The following is a 20,222-nucleotide window of genomic DNA, read 5'->3' on the forward strand; positions in this document are numbered from 1 at the left end:
CTTTACTCGTTGGCGTCGTGCACAATAACAAGCACTAGCAGCACATATCGTGTGAGTGTGTGAGTGTGTTTGAGTGTGTGTGTGTGTGTTAGTGGGGAGAAAACACGCAAAACTTTGGGTGGTATCCTTTTAACCAGGGCTGAAGCGGTTAGTATGACGACCATTATCGAATCGTCACGAAACGCACCCAACCTTGAAGAGGAGCGTCCGCTACTTTCTAGGTTAAGGGGAAAAAGGTTAAGACGTCTGACTATTATCGGCACCCATGCTGCTCAGCTAAAAGCTGGAAGGGCAACACAGCTTTAAGAAATCGACACACGGGCACACCGCGCATTTGTGGCACATATGGGCCCGGGGATGATTATCCGTACACGATGACGGTATTATCGTACCGTGTTCTTCGAAAGCCTTCAGGTGTTTAATTACCGTAATTACACAACAGTGCGAGCAACAAAGAAGGGGAAAATAATTGAAGAAAAACATAAAAAAGTTTGTTGTTTTCTTGAAGAATTGTTGCTACACTGTAAACATTTTTTAAGATCGGCCGAAGGCAAGATCGAGCGAATGTTTTGTGTCTTTACCATCGCTTTCCGTGCTGTTCGACTTCTGTGAAATTGCTGTTCAAAGGCAGCCGAGGATGGTTTTGCTCACAGGGAGGTGTTGTTTAGCTGTACAATGTTTTTTTTAATACATTTTTAGTTGGAAGTTTATTAGTTTTTGTAAGTTTAATTTCTAGTGCTTATCCTTTTAATGACAAAAAAGCATTAAAAGAAAATCATTTGTTTCACTATTCATTCTTTTGATTTTGAGATGGATTAAACTTTACGTAAATCACTCCGAGTACATTCTGGAACAAAAAGTTTACAAAATCTTACATACATCGATTACACACAAAGTTATCTCATGTTAATTCTATTATCGAACAGAGCTTAGAATTTGCCCGTACGTTACAACCACACATGCATCGTAGTAGCCAAGAATCAATCCGCTAATTGTCGGCTTACCACTGCTACCACCATCGACGAGTAACCGACGACAACAGTTGCTAGGTTTCCTGCCTTTGAAGAAAGTCCACCAACACCCACCACCCCATCCCAAAATGATAACAACGTTCAATGTCGTACTTATCGATTGCCGCATCACACCCAGCCCACGTCGCAATTGGATCACACCGGATTGCGATGATTTGCTATCGGTCCGGGCAGGGAGACCGAGAGATATATTTACTCACCTTTCCCTTGAATAATGGAAATAAAACAAATCGAGAAAGCAGATAAACCATGAAATCAAATCAAATAACCTAATCATGAACGTTTGGCGAGCCGCATCCCTGGCGGGCGAATGAGGCGGGCACTGATAGCCGGCTTTAGCGATCGATTAGCGGAAAAGGCCAAGAGCGGCACGATAATCCTGGAACGCCCGGTATTGAGGTTGTTTTCCACTTCATTTCCCGAGCCCATGATATACACATCGCCCTCATCGCGCCTTATCGCCAACTCAATCAAGCGCGGCAATCGTCGCCCCTAAAACTACTATCGATTTTGGGGACGGCGAAACTCTGCAGACAAATGAGGGTTTGCAGAGCGATTAGCAGGCGAAGAGAAATACAAAGAAAGAGGAGACAGAGTAAGTTGGTGAGGCGTGAAATTATGGACAGCAAAATTTCCATACACTTTCCCTCCCCGCCGTGTCCTGTGCAATGACTGGTACCGGAGCCCCGATACCTAATAATGCCATAAATTTACATTCCGCTTCGGTACGGTCATTTCGGCCCTGGGGGTAAAGTGGTTCAGAACGGTGGCTGATCGGAAGAATAAAAGGATTCGAAGGAACAAAAGCAACAATATGTAGAAAAAAAGGCGAGAGCACACAAAAGCTCTTTTTTACCATCCCTTGCGGGCACATCATCCATTCGGGCGAATCTTCGATCAATCCGGTGCATGGGTGGGGACGGGAAGGGGGGGGTCCGGGTGAGACGACCCGAGACCAACAGAGTTCGCTCCGCTCCGAAATGTCGATGCTGCCGGGTCCCGAGGGCACGGTGCTGCCGGTTGGCGTGGAATAATGCACCCGTGGCACGGCAGAACGACGTGTCATTATCCAATAATGAGGACAGCGATCGGCGCTAGATTAAGTGAGCCAAGGATGAGGCGGGAAAATTTATGTGCTGCCGGAACATTCCTGCCCCAGGTCGTTTATCAGCTCCGATCGGTGCGGCCCCTCTGTGTGTATGTGTCCTTACCGAGTGGGAAGGGAAAAGTCGGACGTGAAGGTCGGAAATGTGTAGATAAACATCAGATGTTCCGGTTCTCTTGCGGGACAATATTCCAGCCCGATGATAGCCCAGCAGTGAAGTGGGGCTTTTGGTCGGGAAGGATACATGTTGATAGCGTGTGTACGATAGCATTAAAGTGAGCGCTCAATGAAAGTCTCGTGACCGATATGAACTGGCTTTTGAGCGTGTTTTTCTTTTTTACGATGAGAACCGTGACCATATGCGAAATGGGTTTGAAGTTGATGCGAAAAAGATGATGAATTCGCAAAAGTTATTCGTGTAACAATGCAGAAGAATTCTTATTGCAGTTGAGTTTTGGGCATTGTGGTTTCGGATTGGGCTGACCAGATGTTCCGCATTTAATGGGTCAGTCCAGTTTTTTTAATCCAAAAGTTAATGAACCATCGTATATGTGAAAGCTTCAATCTCCCCCATTTTTGTGATGAAGAGTAACGATTGAAACAAATAATTAGCTTCAGTTTACAGATCGTTAAGAGCGCGTGTTTAAGGAGAAGAAAAACAAATCGCCAAAAATGTGTATAATGATGCATGGCCTGATAAAGTTTTTACTTCATCAGGCCATGCATCATGAACCGTTTTATGAACCATTTTGATAGGTGGTTTAACACTTTAAGCGCCGCGACTTATGAATTCGTATTCGTATTCGTATTCGTATTGTTGGTCGCAAAATTGTTGGTCGCAAAATGTTTGGTCGCAAAAATCTTTGTTGCAAAATTCTTGGTCTCAAAAATCTTGGTCGCTAAATTCTTGGTCGCAAAATTGGTGGTCGCAAAATTTTTGGTCGCAAAATTGATGGTCGCAGAATTGTTGGTCGCAAAAGTTTTGGTCGCAAAAGTTTTGGTGGCAAAAATCTTGGTCGCATAAATCTTGGTCGCAAAAATCTTTGTTGCAAAATTCTTGGTCACAAAATTCTTGGTCGCAAAATTCTTGGTCGCAAAAATCTTGGTCGCAAAATTCTTGGTCGCAAAATTCTTGGTCGCGAAATTCTTGGTAGAAAAATTCTTGGTCGAAAAATTCTTGTTCGCCGGTTCTTATAATGTATTTTTAAATTGAGTTATTCAAATTGTTTAACAGAATTTTCCTTTTTTCAAATAAAAGGCAAAATCTTCTTAACTGCTATTTTGAATTATCCTTGCGATCAGCACAGACGAGCGCCATCAGGTCGTTTAAGTTTGACATTTGATATAATAAAAAAAAACTCTACAAACACAAACACAAGCAAGCGAAGCTTATTTACAAGTAATTTGCCGCCAGTACGCCCCCGTAGAAATAGTTCAAAACAGTGTTAAATTACTTCGTAGAATACATATTCCGTAAGCGTTAATGTACACATTCCCCGTCGCTCATTAGTAACAATGAGAAATTGCTACGTATATTCGTGCGATCGGCGTCATAAGGATGACCCAAGGCGGGCAATGTTTAACGTACCAAAGGTAAGCACGACCCTTTCCGATAGTCAGCAGGCTTTGGCCGTTACGACCGTTTTCATCTGCTTTCGTAGGATCCGGAAAAGTTTGAGGAATGGCGCGCGGCACTACCGTTACATCGACCCTTGCGGCCACACGACAGGGTGTGTGAGAAGCACTTCAAGCCGGAAGACATACAGCGAGACTGGACGTACCACATACGGGGCGAAACGCGGAAGCTGATGCGAGCGAAACCGGTCCTGCTGCCGGACGCAGTTCCCTGTGTTTTCGACATCGTGGAAAAGGTCGACAATAAAGAGAACAGAGGTCGACGGAAAACAGCCGAACCAGCGGAAGAACCACCGTCGGAAGAAGGTGGCTTGTTGGTGGTCGTTGAAGGCACCAGCCCGCAGGAGGACGAACCAATTGGCGTGGAGCAAACGTCCATGGTTGTTTTGTTTAAGGACGGATCTTTGGATGGAGCGATCAAACAGCCAGCACCCCTCGGTGAAGGTATGGAAGAGGCACTGGTAGAAGCCGAACCGGATGCCGCGACAAAAGAGTCCATCTTCGAGGAATTGTACGACAACATCTATGAGGTTGAGCTACCGTGTACGCTTTGGGGTGCGCACCGGGAACCGGACAGGAAGTTTGCCGCATTTAGTCGCTTCGAATGGCGCCCGAGCGATGACGGGGAAGAGACAGTTAAATCGGTTTCGCTTTTGGTCGACTGTTCCTTGGCATGCCGGGCCTGGTACCGTGGGCGGCTCGTGCTCGAAAGGGACATTTCCACGAAGCTGGTACCCAGGCCGGATGATGAAGAAACATCAGTTCGATTTAATGTTTTAATAGAATTACTTGACCGGCTAGAACAAGCTGCCACCGAGAAAGGTTCAGTGGACGAAGAAAAAGTTCAGCAAATCTTAGAAAGTTGTATCAAAGATTGATCTCCCAAAGCAACCGGCTACGTACAATAAAAATAAACCAAAAAAAAACACTACCGTATCCGACGGCTGTTTGAACTCATAAGCAAGTGGAGTTGAAAAATGAGCTTCCCTCGTTCATTTGAATAAATATAGCAAAGCGGCCACGCCGGGAGAATGTTTTGATTCGATTATGTACGTCTTACTCAACGACCGCACCACCACCAACTGAAAAGGTCAACGTTTATCGGTCTGAGAAATCGATAAGCTTGCTTTTCCTTGGATACGTGTGCGGTACGTAGGCCGAGAAGACGAGATTTGCGTCATGTTGGTTTGCCCTTTTATCGTCTGAGCGCCATCAGCAGGTGTGCTCGCAAAACTTCCAAACCCAAGATGTATTGGTTGTTTTCGTGTTTTCACGCGCATTTATTTCAAATTACCATTTTTATACTGTTCTGCAGACGAGCTTTTTATGAAACTTCTCTATAACAAATTATAAATGTTTTCATCGGTTGTCCTCCGTGACGGAAGAAGAAAAAACCCTAAACTGCCTGCTCGACACAAAGTCGAATGACGGAACGAAACTCTGTATTATTCTTTTTTTGTTTCATTAATTGGAGATATTGTTCATCAGTCTTCTCCTCACGATGATGACGACGCGGCTGCTGCCACCGGCATCGGCATCACGTTGTTGATGCACTCCTCCTTGTTGATCAGGTGGCAGGTTTTGTTAACCAGATTCATGAGCTCGTTCAACCCAAATGCCCAATCGTTCAGCACCTCGGAGGCTGACTTTTTCTGCGAGAAATGGATGATGCCCGCCGGCCGGTCCGTCTTTACCTTCAGCGTGCCGGCGTTGACCATCCGGGAAAGGTACTCTTCGCACTCGCCCTCGCTCAGATCCAACAGCTCCGCCATACGCTTCAGGTTGATGCGCGTGTAGTAGTTGGAGATGATGCGCACGTTATGTTCGATCAGCCGGTTCTTCAGCTCGGCCCAACACTTCTTGCCGTGGCTAGTCTCCTGGTTGAAGATGTCGAACGTGTTCAGCTCCGCCCCGTACACCGTGCAAAGGGCGTCGAAATTGATCAGCTCCTTGCACATGAACAGGCGCAACAGTTCCCTGCGGACGGAAGCGTTTGTTACGTTAGCACAGTGCGATAGCGCAGAATGGTGGAATGGGAACTACTTACTTGTACACCGGCAACTCCTCCAGCAGCTTGTTCTTCGACAGATTGTGCATCATATCGACCTGCTCGTTGTCGTAGGGCGAAAGGATGCAGTACAGCACGGCGTAAATCATCATTTTCTGCCGTCGCTCCGTCTCTTGCGCAATCATGTCTGAATCCACCACGGCCAGATAGTGGCGGGAGGTCTTGATGAACGACGAGTCCTTGTCCAGCCGGATCATCAGATCGTAGTACTTGAGCTTCAGGTCCTGCTGCTCGGCATCGTTGAAGAACTTGATGTTAATCTTCTTCGCGATGATCTGCGTGCGTACAAAGTCCTGCTTGGCCAGGCAGAGGCGCATCTGTTCCAGGATCAGCTCCACCTTCTCGCGCTTGTCCATCGTGCCGTACGTTTCGACCTGCAGCTCCTCCATGATGGTGGCCGCACCGGTGACGTCCCCGTCCGCCTCCCGGATGTCCGCCAGCATCTTCGTGAGCCGGGCACGCTCGACCTCGACGTAAATTTTGCCCTCCGTCACCGTACGCAGCGTGTCGATCAGCTTCAGCTTCGTTTCCTTGTCCGGCGTCTGGTCCACGTAGGTGCAGCACTCCTGGATCATCTTGGCCACCGCCTGCTTGGACTGGGACCGACGCTTCACCAGGATTGTGACGTACTCGTTCAGATAGTTCCAGTTGCGGGCCTCGAAGCAAATCTGCACGATTGCGATCAGTACGCGCGCACTGGACACCATGTCGGCACCGATGCGCGTTTGCTTCTCGAGCTGGAGCAGAATTTCGAGCGCCTCGTTGAACTTGTTCTCGTCCTTTGCCATCTCCTTGCAGAGCGGGATCTTTTCGTCGCAGGTCGCACTGTAGTCGACCTCCATCTTGACGATGCGGCCCTCGAACGCGTTAATGTCCATGGCTTGATCCATTTTGCGGCCGGATTTGCTTCTTTCGTGCTCTCCCCGTAAGCGCTGTGTGTGTGCTGAGGAAAAGCAAAACAGAGTAAACGCTGTAGCGAATGGTAGTTGGGATGTGTTTTTACGTCCAAACACTACTTACATCTAGGCAGAACTACTCGTTTGAGGTGCTACTGCTACAGAACCACAAACGCAGTGCGTTTAGCTGAATGTTGTTTGTCTTTTGGAAGGATAAAACTTCACCAAATTATGCACAAAATGTTTGGCGTGCGGCGAGCGAGTGATTCGTGCGTTTTCCCAGCTTGACAGATGATGACTTTGCGGATTGTGTTTTCCTTTTTTTTAATTCAGCGCTGTCAAACGAACTGCCAACACTTCGGGAAACTTCGGCTGCGAATTGCAGGGTTAGTTGATCAATGTTATGAAGGGTTGGATTTCTGAGCGAGTTATGCTTAAGTTCTTGTTATTTACATGAGATGAATTGATCAAATGGTTTTTATCATTACAATCAATCCAAGGTGGAATGTATAATGAGGTGTAGTTATAGCGGTTTTGGCTATCCCCCCCCTAGGCTCCGATTTTGACAGATGGTTTTCCGCTTGTATATGTATTGATGGATTGTTTACGTTTTGCATGGTCAATATTTAGTGGAGATCAATTTGGGTGAATATTTTAGTTTATTAGAACACTGCTCGTGATTTAAAATGGATATTTTCCTTCGAGAACTTGAAGCGTTCGCCAAACGCGGAAAACTAACTGTCAGTTTTCTTCGTCGATTCTTCTTCCACCTAGCTGTCAAAACGGGCTTATAACTTGACCTGATATCTTTACGGTCCTTGAATCAATCTAAAAAACAATCTAAAATAAGCTATTATTCTCTTTATGACAAAAATATGTTAAACGTCTATTGGCTAGGAACCCTGCACCGTTAATCGATTCCGCCTCGCTTTCGTTAGTTCAAGTACGCAGCCATTTCGTCGATATTTTTGAAATAACCGTTGGTTGCAGCTATAATGGCTGCGGCTGCAGCGGCGATATTCCGTTGGCCGAATATGTTTATTTATATTAGGTATATTTTCGTTACAACTCAAACATAGTTTTTAATAGTTAAATACGTAACATGAAATGTATTAATAGTATTAGCTTTCGAATACATTTGTGAATCTTGAAATGTCATAAAAACGTAAAATGTGTGTGTTTGAGAAAATCACCATTCTTAATATATTTACAAACATCATCTATTCTTGTTTGCGTGACCTGCAAATGTTTTGTAGTATTCTATTAGCATGCGATTATAGAGCAGCAATAAGCGAACGCCTCGAAAAATAGCCAATCACGTGCCGGAATAAAACATAACATGCTAACCTTTGCAGAACTGTCCCTTTCGACATTTCGAACCGGGACATTGCTGCCGGCAATGATGAAAGTCTACTGATGTGCCCTCAGCCCCTCTTCCCCCCAACTCGCTTCCCTTGAACGCTTCTTGCTTGTTCCACCTGCGCGCTGTGCGGGGTTGAAAATGGTGTCTACCTTCCGGCAAAAGTCCCGACTCGTAGCGCAAGCAAATGAGACGAGGAAAGGCCTCGGTAGGGCCAGTGTTTGGGCGGTTAGGCAGAAAGGCTAGGAGGGGCTTTGCTCAAACAAGCAGCAGTAAAAAATAAACATATCGTCTCAGCATCATCCCCCTGCTCACGGGGCAGAAGCGCTAGCTTCCTGTGCTTCGATGCCGCTCGATAGGTCAAATCAAAACACGATCTGCCTGTGCTCGGATAGCCCGCGGGCAGGTGGAAAGTTACCGCCCATCCACCAGTTCACTTCAACCGTGGTGGGAGAGGGGCTAGCAAAACAGGGCGACACCACCACTGTCACGGATGAGCGATTAAAGGAAACATGATTTTTTTTTTGCCTAGCGCGTTTGTTTTTATATTGCGCGAAAAGCTACGCATAGAGAATGTCAGACGTCACAGCTTTACTGCTGTGTGTGAGTGCGGCCCACATCAGGCCGTGTAGTCGGAAAGTGATGGTATAAATTTGATGCAAATGATCATTGGTGATAACGTTGAAGATGTTCGGTAAAAGCATGATATTTTGTGTAAATGTAAAGATTTATTTAGTAAAATGTTTTAAGTTTTTTAGTAAAATAATTATAGGACATCCTTGATTTAATTTCATTTTCCATTTGTATTGAAATTGATTTGCAATATATGTGTGAAAGTTTAATTATAGCAAGGATACTGAATACTGCAAAATAGGCCACAATACACCATTGGAGCATTACACAAATACACATCACGGAATGGAGCTCTTGTTCATTGGCGTATCAGTTTCAATCGTTAGAATCAGTGTTAGAGTATGTTGTTCTAATTGTGATATTATGGTGATGCAGCACAATTATTATTTAATAAACATAGAGTACAATAAAATCAGACAAAACAGAGTTTCATAATTTAAATGAGCTTGATTATTTAGAAACTATATATAATTTCCAGAATGAAGTGTTGATGTAAAAAAGCCAAATAACTACTTAACAATGTTGATATTTCTTAAAAAGTTGTGTGGATGGCATAACTTTAGGCGTTTATGGACACAGGTTGCTTCCTTTGTCTGCGAAGAATTGTATTATAATTGAATAGCATACCTTCAGGCGTTGAGAGTTTGGCAAAGCGGCAATGGCTCGTGCAGCCACAGAACAGCTGAATAAATTCGTATTCGATAAATTTTTCATAAATTATGCACATAATTTTGCACATTGATAGCACACAGATCGTTTCAACATGATTTCCCATATCGTCCAGACTCTGTAATGAATTAAAACACAAATGAATCTCGCATTGCTCGTTGCTCCAATACACGCGTGTTGTACTGGGCGCTCCAAAACGTGTTGCTTCTACCGGCCCTGCTCACCGGCTAGTACCGTCTCGGTATGTGAGTAGGGCAAAATGGGTACGCGTTAACCTTCAATCGCCCTCCTACCGAATGTCTCAAGCCGGCAGATGAGAGCGAACGTCCTTTTACACACACACTCACACCTACACGGCCAACCACCAGCGAGGGTGCGTTCGAGTGTGAAAGCTTTCCGGAAACGGTCTCCTTGCACGGTTGCCACTGGGCTCGAGATTGAGCCAGACCTCGAGCCAAGAGTTCTCACGCATCCGGCTGACTGTGGGTATGTTTTGCGTGCGTATGTGTGTGTGTGCGCGCGCCTATGAATGGCAATGCAATGGGGTACAGGTGGGCCGTTTCGTTAGGTAGGAGCAGCATAGAATGGCACGGCGATCCTTGAAGGTGCTCCCGTTTGCAACTTTAGCGGTTCAAGGTCGTGAACCGTTTGCTTGCCTCCGCGCTCTTTACCACACGCCACGTACGCTCCACAGCACAGTTCACGGCCGGAGCCGTATGGGACGATGAGTGCATCGTGGATGCTGATGCGATGCAACAGCGCGCATAATCCGGGTGCAGTGAGTGCCACAGCGAAGGTAGCCGTTTTCCCAGGGAAAACTGAGTGCTTGAGCGATTGACAGAGCGCTAATAGCATCCTTGAGATGGGAATGGGTAGAAATATGCTTCCGCAACTGAATGAAAATTCATTAAAGAATATGATTATCGATGGTATCGATAGTGGTAAGACAAAATTCTTCGAAAAAAGAAAGCAAGTTGAGAAACACTTTTGAAGGGTTCAAGCAAAAAATCGTAAGTGAGAATTTGAGTTACCACATACACTTCGGGTGATTACATACTGCAAAATCATTCATAACCATGAAAAATATAGGCTGCTTTATCGTGCCAAATGGCTGGGGCTGTCGTTAAACTGATGCTTCATAATTAGAATTGCATTTCCATATAAAAATAAAACATATACACTTGTTTTAGACACTCAAGTGTAGCCCACGTTTTAACTTAGTAATCGTTAAAATGGCTTCGTCCTATTTTAATCGATCGCATTTTTAGACTTCGATTGGCAGCCATTTCGGCTGAAAAAATCCTCCATGCCAACGTTCAACGTGAAATGCTAGATCACCGAAACCGTGAAGCACTGGAAAGCGCCCTAAATGAAGCAAAATGCACATAAGCTTCGTCAATATCGAATTTCACTCCGCCCGCATTCGGCGAATCGCTGAATCGATAATGGTTCGGCGTACATTCAACAGGTAGCGGTTTTTGTGTATTTGTTGGTTGCTGTTGGTTGCTTTTTGCACAATAGCTGACAAAGGGGATGTAGTATTGCAAAATGGCAGAATTTTGCAGTGGTTTTCATTTTTTGAAATTTTATTTATTTTTGGATTCAGATGAACAGTCGTTTAAATTGTTTGTTGGTAAGCTGCGGGGAAAATGTAAAATATTTGCAAACGTTTAGTCTAAATGTAATAAACAGTGCTATGAATTGCGCTATGAAAGCAGCTTTTTGCAACATATTGCATACCTTTAGGCGAATCGGAACACGAAATGAAATACGTCGAAAAGTATGCAATGTACTTGCATATTTCATTTTAATCCATTTGTTCACGTTTACATCACAGGACCATCCTTTATAATGATTAAAATACGAATTGCGTTTCTCGAAACAATTTGCACACAGCTATGAAATGCGCTTTCGTTTCGTGCCAAATAGTTTGAAAAACTAACCTTATTTCAAACCCAAAATCAAACGCACCATGCCGTGAAGAATGCGACTAGCAAAGCTGGATTCCGGTCGGTCGAGCTTGAAATAGTCAAACCAAAGCTAAACATTCAGCTTCACCATTCCCTCCGTTCGACGGGTAACGATGCCCTCCAGCGTTTTCCGCGCTAACAAACGGGAAGCGCACGAACGGGAAGCATATTTCCGGCCCGTTTCCGTTCCCCCGCTTCTGCCTTCTGCGATGCCTTGGAATAGGAATAGTTTTGAATTGTTAGCATGATTTATGCGCCAGATAAGTCCGATCAGTGCTGTGGGTTGTCGGTCGATGTAGAAGCGGCAAGTGCCAAGTGTACGCTCACCCAATCCCATGTAAACCTGGGATCCGAGCAGATTGAAGGGTATCCCATTCAATAGTTGATGCTGCGTTCCCACTGGCTTCCCTCGAATGTGTTTGTGTGTGTGGTGCGTTGCCCGTAGTAGCCATCCCAATTTAAGCTGCCCTGCTGTAGCCACAACAGCAACGCAAGAAAAAGAATAAAAATCAACATCTTTGATGGTCGCTTGGTGGAGAAGGTAGGCAGCAAGAAGCGAACACAAAGCGGTAGTGGTACAGCGATAACAAATAAAAATGTGATAAGGATGCGAAAGCTTGGCTGAAGAGTTGCTGCTGCTGCTGCTATTGCTGGTGAAGTGCTTCTCGAGCGAGAATGAAATGGATACGGCGAGGAAGATGGAAGCAGCGAACGGCACGGAACTTGAATCAAATGTGAAAGAACCGGTAGATCGGGACCGGGTGAAAGAAGATTCGTATTATGTTTTTTTTGCCGTCCTCTCTTTTTGGTTGCTTTCCTTTTTCTCCCATTTTATTGGTTACGGGCAATTTTGCACTCTCGCAAAGCTCCTTTATCTCAGGGTTGGGGTTTTTTTTTGTACTTCGCCTCGCCTTTGCAGATTTATCTATCTTGGCTAGATAAGGGGTCAAATCTTATCAAACCGGACTTCATAGAGCGGGAAAATTCAAGTACGCACTTGGTACTTTTACTCCCACTTGCCTTTTTACCTACCTTTACTGCCATTAGGCGGCCGGAAGCGGGAATGATGAGAGCAGGATCGAAGGGCCGAGGCAGAATCCGTAGAGCGCGTTCTCAAGCCTCGGACGCTTTTTAGGATGAACGCGTGCTCGGCCACGCTTTGACGAGCAATATTTCCATTCCGTGGAAAATTAACCATACCGCTTCGATCCTTGTCCATTCTTGTTCTGCTCCTTTCTTTCCGAGATGTAAAGTGCCTGCGGAAAAGCTCCTCATCGGTGAGATGAAACGGATGACAACATTAAGGCGAATCCTTACCGCTTGCTAAAGGAAGCGTTTTATTTCCCGGCAGGTTCTTATATTGGTCTGTGTATGTGTGTGTGTATGTGTGTGCGTATTTTGTTTTGCTTTTTTTTCGTTCCTTTGCTTTTTATCCAGCGCCACAACGCAATTCGTTCCATCCACCCAACGGGGTCATTCGGTCGATGCGCACAGGAGAGGGAGGGAGTTGGGTCGTAAAAAAAAGATCTTGTTTTCTCTCAAAGATGTTCCGATTGTTCTTGCCCTAGTCGGGAGCGTTCAAAGGGAAGTGTCTGTTGTTTGTTTTTTGTTCGCATTTGAAGTTTATTTGAATTCCGGAACCACTCGGGCTCTTTGGAATAGGACCGCGGCTAGTGACTCGATTTTCGAGTCACCCTTGGCAGGGAGGGTTTGATCTTTGACCACTATGTACCACGGAAAAGGCCGGCAACTTGCTCGGAAAAATCGCCCTGTACTGTGAGTATTTTTGGATTTGGTTCGCTCACTGCTTCAGGTCCAGGAAAATTTGGTACTCAAAAGTAGAAGTTCTATGAAGCCGGTGAAGAGTGGTGTTAGTGTTTGAAATAATTTAAAGTAAGCTTCGCAGGAAAACGAATTATTTATTGAGTAGGCGCGTGTGAGTGCGTGTGATGCTCAATGCAGGAGAAATGATTCATTCGATTCGGTCTTTTCGGTGACTTTGGCAGTACCTCGGGACTAAATCGTTCATCACTGCTCAAGTATTCCTTCAATTTACGTTGCAATTATAGAAAGCTTCTGTCCAAAAATGTTCATTACTATGCAGAATTTTTAATGGGTTCTTCTAATAAATAGAATTCTATTTTGAGAATTTGGTTAAGGTTTGGGTAAATTGATGGATCGACGAACTAATATGAATTGATGGATCGAGGGCCAAGATTGAAGCTTAACGTAGCTGGCAGTTTCTTTGAACATTTTTAACCGCGAGCAACGTAAATTGAGAAGGGAAATGTAGGACGCTATAATTCCGAACAACCAAATAGAAGAAAACAATGGCATCACAAGATGGTTCCATTCATAAATGCCACTCAGGTTATCGGTTTCGTTCCGATACCGAATTCCGAATGAAAAGTGATTTTTAATTTGTACAGAGAATGTATTTCAGAACCGATTTGCATCAACAGACCTTTCTAATAAAAAAACGCCTAAAAGTATGCTCATTTCATCACAAATTATATGCAGAAAGCTAGCTGTACTAGATTTTCAAGGTGTTTTAATTCTAAAACTAAATTTTCACTCTCCGAGTTCACTTCCGAGTGTGCACATAATTATTCAACGCCTTCAATTTGTTTTTCAACAGCTTCCAAATGGTGTATTTTCTTCCAAATTAAATTTCAGTTTTTTCACATGCTTTTCAACACATCACAAAGACCTGTCAAACTCAATTCAGCTTGAGACGTGTTGAAAATCATGCTGAAGAAATTAAAAAATAATTATTATGGAAATTAAATACCAGATTGATGGAGATTAACATCTTGCACGTGGTGAATAACAACGTTTACATTTGAAACTGACTTGAAACCCCCTGTAATTTGTTATGTCATACTTACTTACAAGATAATAAAATAATTTGAGTTTCAATCTGGATGTACTTCATCAATTTATCTGTAAATATCCTTTCTCAAGTGTAGGATTCTACTGCAAGACTGCGTCATCAAAATGGGGCTTCAAATAATTAAACTTAGCGTAAGCTTCTCCACTACCTAATTATTGTAATGACGTCTTACCTTTTTGGGACGTGATATCATCAACCTTTCCGCTGACAAATATGAACGTCCTCCTGCAGACGGAAGAGTTTTTAGCGACAAAAAATGATGCTTACCACAAATATTCATTATCTCTCCATTATCAAAGCCAGGCAGCGTTGTACCTACCTTGGCCACGGGAAGCTGCATTTTCTCCCTAATTAATATGTGATATTCCAGTGCAGTGACAGTATGCAAGCGATGTGCCCTGTGGAATACGTCGTTGGCTTTTCCTACGTCAACGGTTTTCCAATGCAAGGGTAGAACAAAAAAGGACTCGTAGAAAGCGTATTAGTGTACTCCGGTGTGAAACCATTTACAGGGTTTACCAAGTCACTTTGCGATGTGAGCTGCACAATTCATCTCACTTGATACGTATTTCTATTCTGACGTGCTACTTCATTTGGCCCGAAATAATTTTCTATTCCGCCGCATTCATTTTCATCCATTATATGAAGTCTTTTCACATGGGATGTTAGCTGGAGCCGTCCGCAATGTTTACATTTTTTTCAAAAATAAATTTTTGGGATTTTAGTGCTGATTTGTGATACAACTATGTTGTTTAACAAAGAATAGAAGTTTATCTTTGCTCCGCTGTAGCATTCTAGCCGAAAAATGGATTATTCTTTGAGATATTAGCAGTTGAACCTGCTCAGTCAAATCTGCTTATAACTCAATGAATAACCCATGTTTCGGCTAGAATGCTACAGCGGAGCAAAGATAAACTTGTATTCTTTGTTAAACAACATAGTTGTATCACAAATGAGCACTAAAAGCCCAAAAATTTATTCTTGAAAAAAATGTAAACATTGCGGACGGCTCCAGCTAACATTCCCTGTGAAAAGACTTCATATAATGGATGAAAATGAATGCGGCGGAATAGAAAATTATTTCGGTCCAAATGAAGTAGCACGTCAGAATAGAAATACGTATCAAGTGAGATGAATTGTGCAGCTCACATCGCAAAGTGACTTGGTAAACCCTGTATCAAATCCGTTCCATCGTGCATCCTTTATCCAATGAAATCATTCGCACACACACAGACGCGCGCGTTTTCAAAGACTCATGAGCTCTGGCACACATTCGCCAGATCACGCGCCATATTTACAGGTCCCATGCCGTACTGGTAGCAGTAGATCCAGCGGCTACTTCTAGTTCTGTGGAGTCCTTTCTTCCATTTCCATCTCTGGACCGGGCACGCTCTAATCCGATGCCAATGGTGTCCCGGCTGCACCGATGATTTATCGCACCAACCGGCTAAAATGGATGGAACGAAACTTTGCACCAGAGTGAAAACGTGGTCAAAAACTGCTTCATCCCAGATTGGGTTATTCGTGCTGGAGTTGTGGTTCATCTGCAAGGAAGCCGTAGTGTGCACGTAAACATCAATTTCAAGTGAAAAAGATTGTACTTAAAGCTCAAATACTTTCATACGTTGATGTGGATACAGTTCCAAACACTCATCCAAATATTGATTATTCTTTTCAATTCAAACCATTGGTCTACCTCTTCATTTTTGCTCCAAAAATAACCGAAAAACAATAAGCTCCCAAGCTTATGCACCAATATGTTTATCCTTCCAATGTGCCAAGGTGCTGCCTACCTGCGGCCTTTCCGATTGCATCTCAACCTGCATGCACGCATTCACCCAAACACGGTAGCCAAACACGGTGGCAAACAAACTACAATGTTGCGATGGCTTTGCAGCAAACCTCCAACGTTAATCCCCGCAATCCATCGTGGCAGGATTTCCATGGTAGGCGTTTAAGATGGTATTAGTATCTCAGCCTCCCCGGTATGCCGCATATTAAGCCACCTGCCACCACTGAAATACAGGCGCTGGTGCCGGGAAGAGCTGCTTCAGCCACCACCGACACAGGCCGAACGAAAAGCGTAAAGTGCGTTGGTGTAAAACCATTTTCACACACACTGTTTGTTGCATTTGTTGCTTCTGTCGGGATGCAATTTTTTCTCCCCAATTTTCCATCATCCAAATGCTGCTGCACAAGCTGCTGATGTGTGTGTGTGTGTGTGCTGTGCACTGTATTATGACCATGAGCTGTCCTGTGTGGGCGCACGAATGCATAGCAGCGCGCCAACAATATAATTGCAGCCGGCAGTTCCGTCTATGCAAACGGAACCACCGTTTGCAGCCGGAAATGCTAAAAGGTGAAAGGCTCATATGCTATGGATTTCGTTAGAATGCGTTTGTGTGTGGGCTAACGCTGCGATGAGATGCTACACTGTCCGATCAGATTCCAATTGTAAATGTGCGTTGTTATTCAACTCGAATGCATTTGCAATATAGGCAGGGCAATGCAATGAAGGGGATGAGGGGGGGGGGGATTAGAGGTGGAAAAACCGGAAGCAGACAGCTTTTGATTATTGTGCAATTAAATAAACTGAAAGCTCATGTATAAATGATTCGATCACCGGGGTAAACCTGGAATGTGATCCACAAACTGTGTGAACGCATTATGAATCGTTGATATTTTATTCCGATTTAATTGGATGGTCGTGTGATGATGTGTTGTGTATGTTTGGTCTTGTGTGTGCTTGTGTGGTATGGCTAATTGGATTTGTGAAAATTATGCCCCAACAAACGATTTAATAGGCAAAACGGCGTATTAGCGTTAAGGTCGTTTTATATAGAAACATCTGAATCAAGTTTTAGTTCAACTAAGCTTACAAATGAAGCATAATTTTATCCAAAAAACTATGTTATGTGTTACTGCATAAGTAAAAGAAATTGTTAATATTTTACACAGCAAATAAGTTAAATACTTCCACAATACAAAGAGTTTTCCACTGAAAAAATAAAACTTGTAGTCTTTAAAAAAAAAAAAAAACACCACCCTCCTGCTCCTAGGATATCATTAAAGGATAAGAGAATAGAAAATGTTAACACATTTAAATATCTTGGAGTTTGGTCCGATCGCAAATGCCTTTGGAGAAGACACATACAATACTTAGTAAAAAAGTGTAGCAAAAGGATAAACTTCCTCAGAACGTTTACGGGTACGTGGTGGACAGCACATCCCAGAGATTTACTGCAGCTTTACAAATCAACAATCCTATCTTCCCTCGAGTATGGCTGCATATGTTTTCACTGGGCAGCTAGTACACATGTCCACCGGCTCAGGCGAATTCAATATCGATGCTTGCGTATCTCGCTGGGATGCATGCTTTCTACACACACCATGTCCCTCGAGGTGATGGCTGGGATCATGTCACTGGACTTAGGAAGGATTAAACAGCTATCACTAAGAATCCTGATTAAGAACTCCGCCTGCACCTCAAATAGCCTGGTTATAAAAAAAAACTTCATTGAACTGCAATATTTGAATCATAATTCAAAAATACTACAAATATAGAACGATTACTTGACTTTGGGCATAAAATCGCTGCTAACTAACACCCCATCTCCGATCAGTCATTAGACAAATTTGCCAGACGAATTCCTATCAATTGACATCTCAATGACATATTCAAGGAAGATATTCACCAAGGACACTCTACCGGAAATAGCTCCAAAACTATTCGGAGAGCGTTTTGGGAATGCAAACTTGAATAATGCATACTTCACGGATGGCTCCAAGATAAATGGCAAAACAGACTGTGGAGTATTTTCGCGTCATCGAAATATTTCCTTACAGCTAGAAGCACCATGCACTGTATTTGTTGCGGAACTTGCTGCTATCTCCTGTGCGCTAGAAGACATCGCTTCTAGACAAACAGATAGATACGCAATTTTCACAGATAGCCTCAGTGCCATCGAAGCCAGCCAGCCAAGGTCTCAATCAATTGAAGACTCAAACTATTTTCATCGGAAGATAAAAATATGTTTGCGTTCTCTCTTTCTGATAGAAGCTTCAATATATACCCATAGCCTGGATTCCTGCTCACAGTGCAATAGCTGGCAACGAACACGCTGATAGACTGGCGAAAGCGGGATCGAACTCGATCGAAATACTCAGTCGGCCTATATATCCGCAAGAAGTGCTTATGGTACCAAGGCATTACTGTATCGAAAAGTGGCAACAATACTGGAGTGAAGATGATCTTGGTCGCCATTGTCATTCCATATTACCGAATGTTAATATACACCCATAGTTTTGAGGCTTGAAGGTTGGACGTTATCAGGGCTATGTCAAGACTGATTTCAAATCACTATGGGTTAAACGCTCATCTCCAGCGCATCGGCTTGTCTAAGACAAAAGAGTGTCTGTGTGGTATAGGACACCATGACATTGATCACTTACTGTGGTCGTGTCAAACGTACGAAAACTGTAGGTATCAACTCCTTGCATCAGTGAAAACTCTAAAAAAGACACCACTCATCCCAGTTCGAGACCTATTAGCTATGTTAGATATAGATTATCTTAAAATTATCCACACATTTATGCAAAATAATAATATTTCCACATAATCATTACATTTCACACACATCCACACAATAAATACAGCTTACAATAGGCAGGTTTTTTTTTCAAGTTTAACAAAATACACTTCCTTGAAAGGGCCAGGCCGTAATATAAAAAAACAAACAAACAAACAAGTTAAATACTATCTAAATGCTGTGCTGCTATGAGCTTTTAATTGTATCTTTTTAGATGCAGTTTGTTGGTTATAATTTTATTGAAAAAGTATGTTTTCACAAAAAGCAAGTAACTCAGTTCGAGTTTGTTATATCAATCAACAAAATTGAACAGAAAAAAACAACACATTTCAGTGCATCGCGCTCCAGTGTACGAAACACTAAACAAACACTAAGCTGACTCCCGCATTAACGCTGGCCGTGCAAACAGTGTGCAGCAATTGAAAGCGTAACATCACCCATAACTGACCCTCGACAGGAACAAACTCTCTAACTCACACACACAGAGAGATAGTACTAACCAGGACAACGAAATCGCCCTTGGCACTCCGTCGATCCAAATCAACACACTCGTACGGAACGATCCGACGCCGGAAGTGTTGCTGCTGCCTAAAATGGTATGCATTTTCCAAACTCTAACACTTTTCCAAACCCAGTAGTGCCAGGCACAGATCAGAGGCCGCGTTGCAGCCCGTGCCCAGTGTTGTTCCCGGGCTGGGTAGTGGACCTGTGTTTGCATAAGCTTTCGACCGTCCCACTCCACCCCTGGGGGACTAGAAACTATCTATCCATTCATTTTTCCTGCCGAACCTTTGAAGAGCGAGCGAGCGGTTGCACCATGACCCGGTGACACAAGAGGGGGTGGGTTTGGCAGAAGAATGGGGGTTTGATTTGCAGTTTTTTTGTTTCTTTTTCCCTTCCTGCATGTTTGTTTCATTTCCAGTTAGAACGCCACGCTCGGTCATGGCCACGCTAGGAAGCTTAGCAAATCATTCCGCACCTTGCTGCTTCCTCTACCTCTTTCCAGCACCCCTTGCAGCGGAAGCCTTCCCCACGTAAGTGGAAGCAACCGGAAATGAAAAAACACCTCCCTTCCGGGGGCGGCAGAACACACACACACAGACACATTCCACTGCCCGGCCCAGGGATCGGCTAGATTCGCATATTTGAAGTTTCGTTTCCAGTCCACTCCAACTCCGCTCCTTCTTTCCTTCGCATAACGCATTGAATGTACAGGAACTCGCGTCAGTATGTGTTTTTGTGTGTGTGTGTGTATGTGTTGAATGGTACATTTTTTGCGCACCTTTCAAAATCTTTCGCCCTCTGACACATACACATACACTCATAGCCCTCCCTGGGCCCCGTTTCCAGGCGCTCACGGGCGCCTGCTTTGA

At 43.9% G+C, this 20,222-nt stretch overlaps 3 protein-coding genes across 5 annotated transcripts in view; 2 read left to right on the plus strand and 1 right to left on the minus strand.

The window, feature by feature from the left end:
* The window catches only part of LOC120952983 (uncharacterized), a 171,533-nt gene that overhangs the window by 2,681 nt on the left and 148,630 nt on the right, over positions 1–20,222 (plus strand). The gene's annotated exons all lie outside the window — the stretch shown is intronic.
* Positions 3,512–5,103, plus strand: LOC120952985 (uncharacterized). The gene is made up of 2 exons (XM_040372611.2): positions 3,512–3,729; positions 3,798–5,103. The coding sequence occupies exons 1-2, from the start codon at positions 3,652–3,654 to the stop codon at positions 4,647–4,649; spliced, it is 930 nt and encodes a 309-aa protein (XP_040228545.2). The 5' UTR covers positions 3,512–3,651; the 3' UTR covers positions 4,650–5,103.
* LOC120952984 (26S proteasome non-ATPase regulatory subunit 12) lies at positions 5,022–7,046 on the minus strand. Its single transcript, XM_040372610.2, has 3 exons — positions 6,860–7,046; positions 5,819–6,782; positions 5,022–5,748 (listed from the first exon to the last, which is right to left on the minus strand). Exons 2-3 carry the CDS (start codon positions 6,727–6,729, stop codon positions 5,268–5,270), a joined length of 1,392 nt encoding a protein of 463 aa, XP_040228544.1. The 5' UTR covers positions 6,730–6,782; positions 6,860–7,046; the 3' UTR covers positions 5,022–5,267.

Source organism: Anopheles coluzzii, chromosome 2, assembly GCF_943734685.1.
Source record: "Anopheles coluzzii chromosome 2, AcolN3, whole genome shotgun sequence".
In the NCBI taxonomy this organism is placed as follows: Eukaryota; Metazoa; Arthropoda; class Insecta; order Diptera; family Culicidae; genus Anopheles; species Anopheles coluzzii.

Bases quoted from the DNA above. Each gene is read 5' to 3' on its own strand.
- LOC120952984 (XM_040372610.2), bottom strand. From the start codon at position 6,729: ATGGATCAAGCCATGGACATTAACGCGTTCGAGGGCCGCATCGTCAAG. The intron at 5,749-5,818 runs GTAAGTAGTTCC...TTCCGTCCGCAG, and splicing joins GAGGAGTTGCCGGTGTACAA to GGAACTGTTGCGCCTGTTCA.
- LOC120952985 (XM_040372611.2), top strand. From the start codon at position 3,652: ATGAGAAATTGCTACGTATATTCGTGCGATCGGCGTCATAAGGATGAC. The intron at 3,730-3,797 runs GTAAGCACGACC...CTGCTTTCGTAG, and splicing joins CAATGTTTAACGTACCAAAG to GATCCGGAAAAGTTTGAGGA.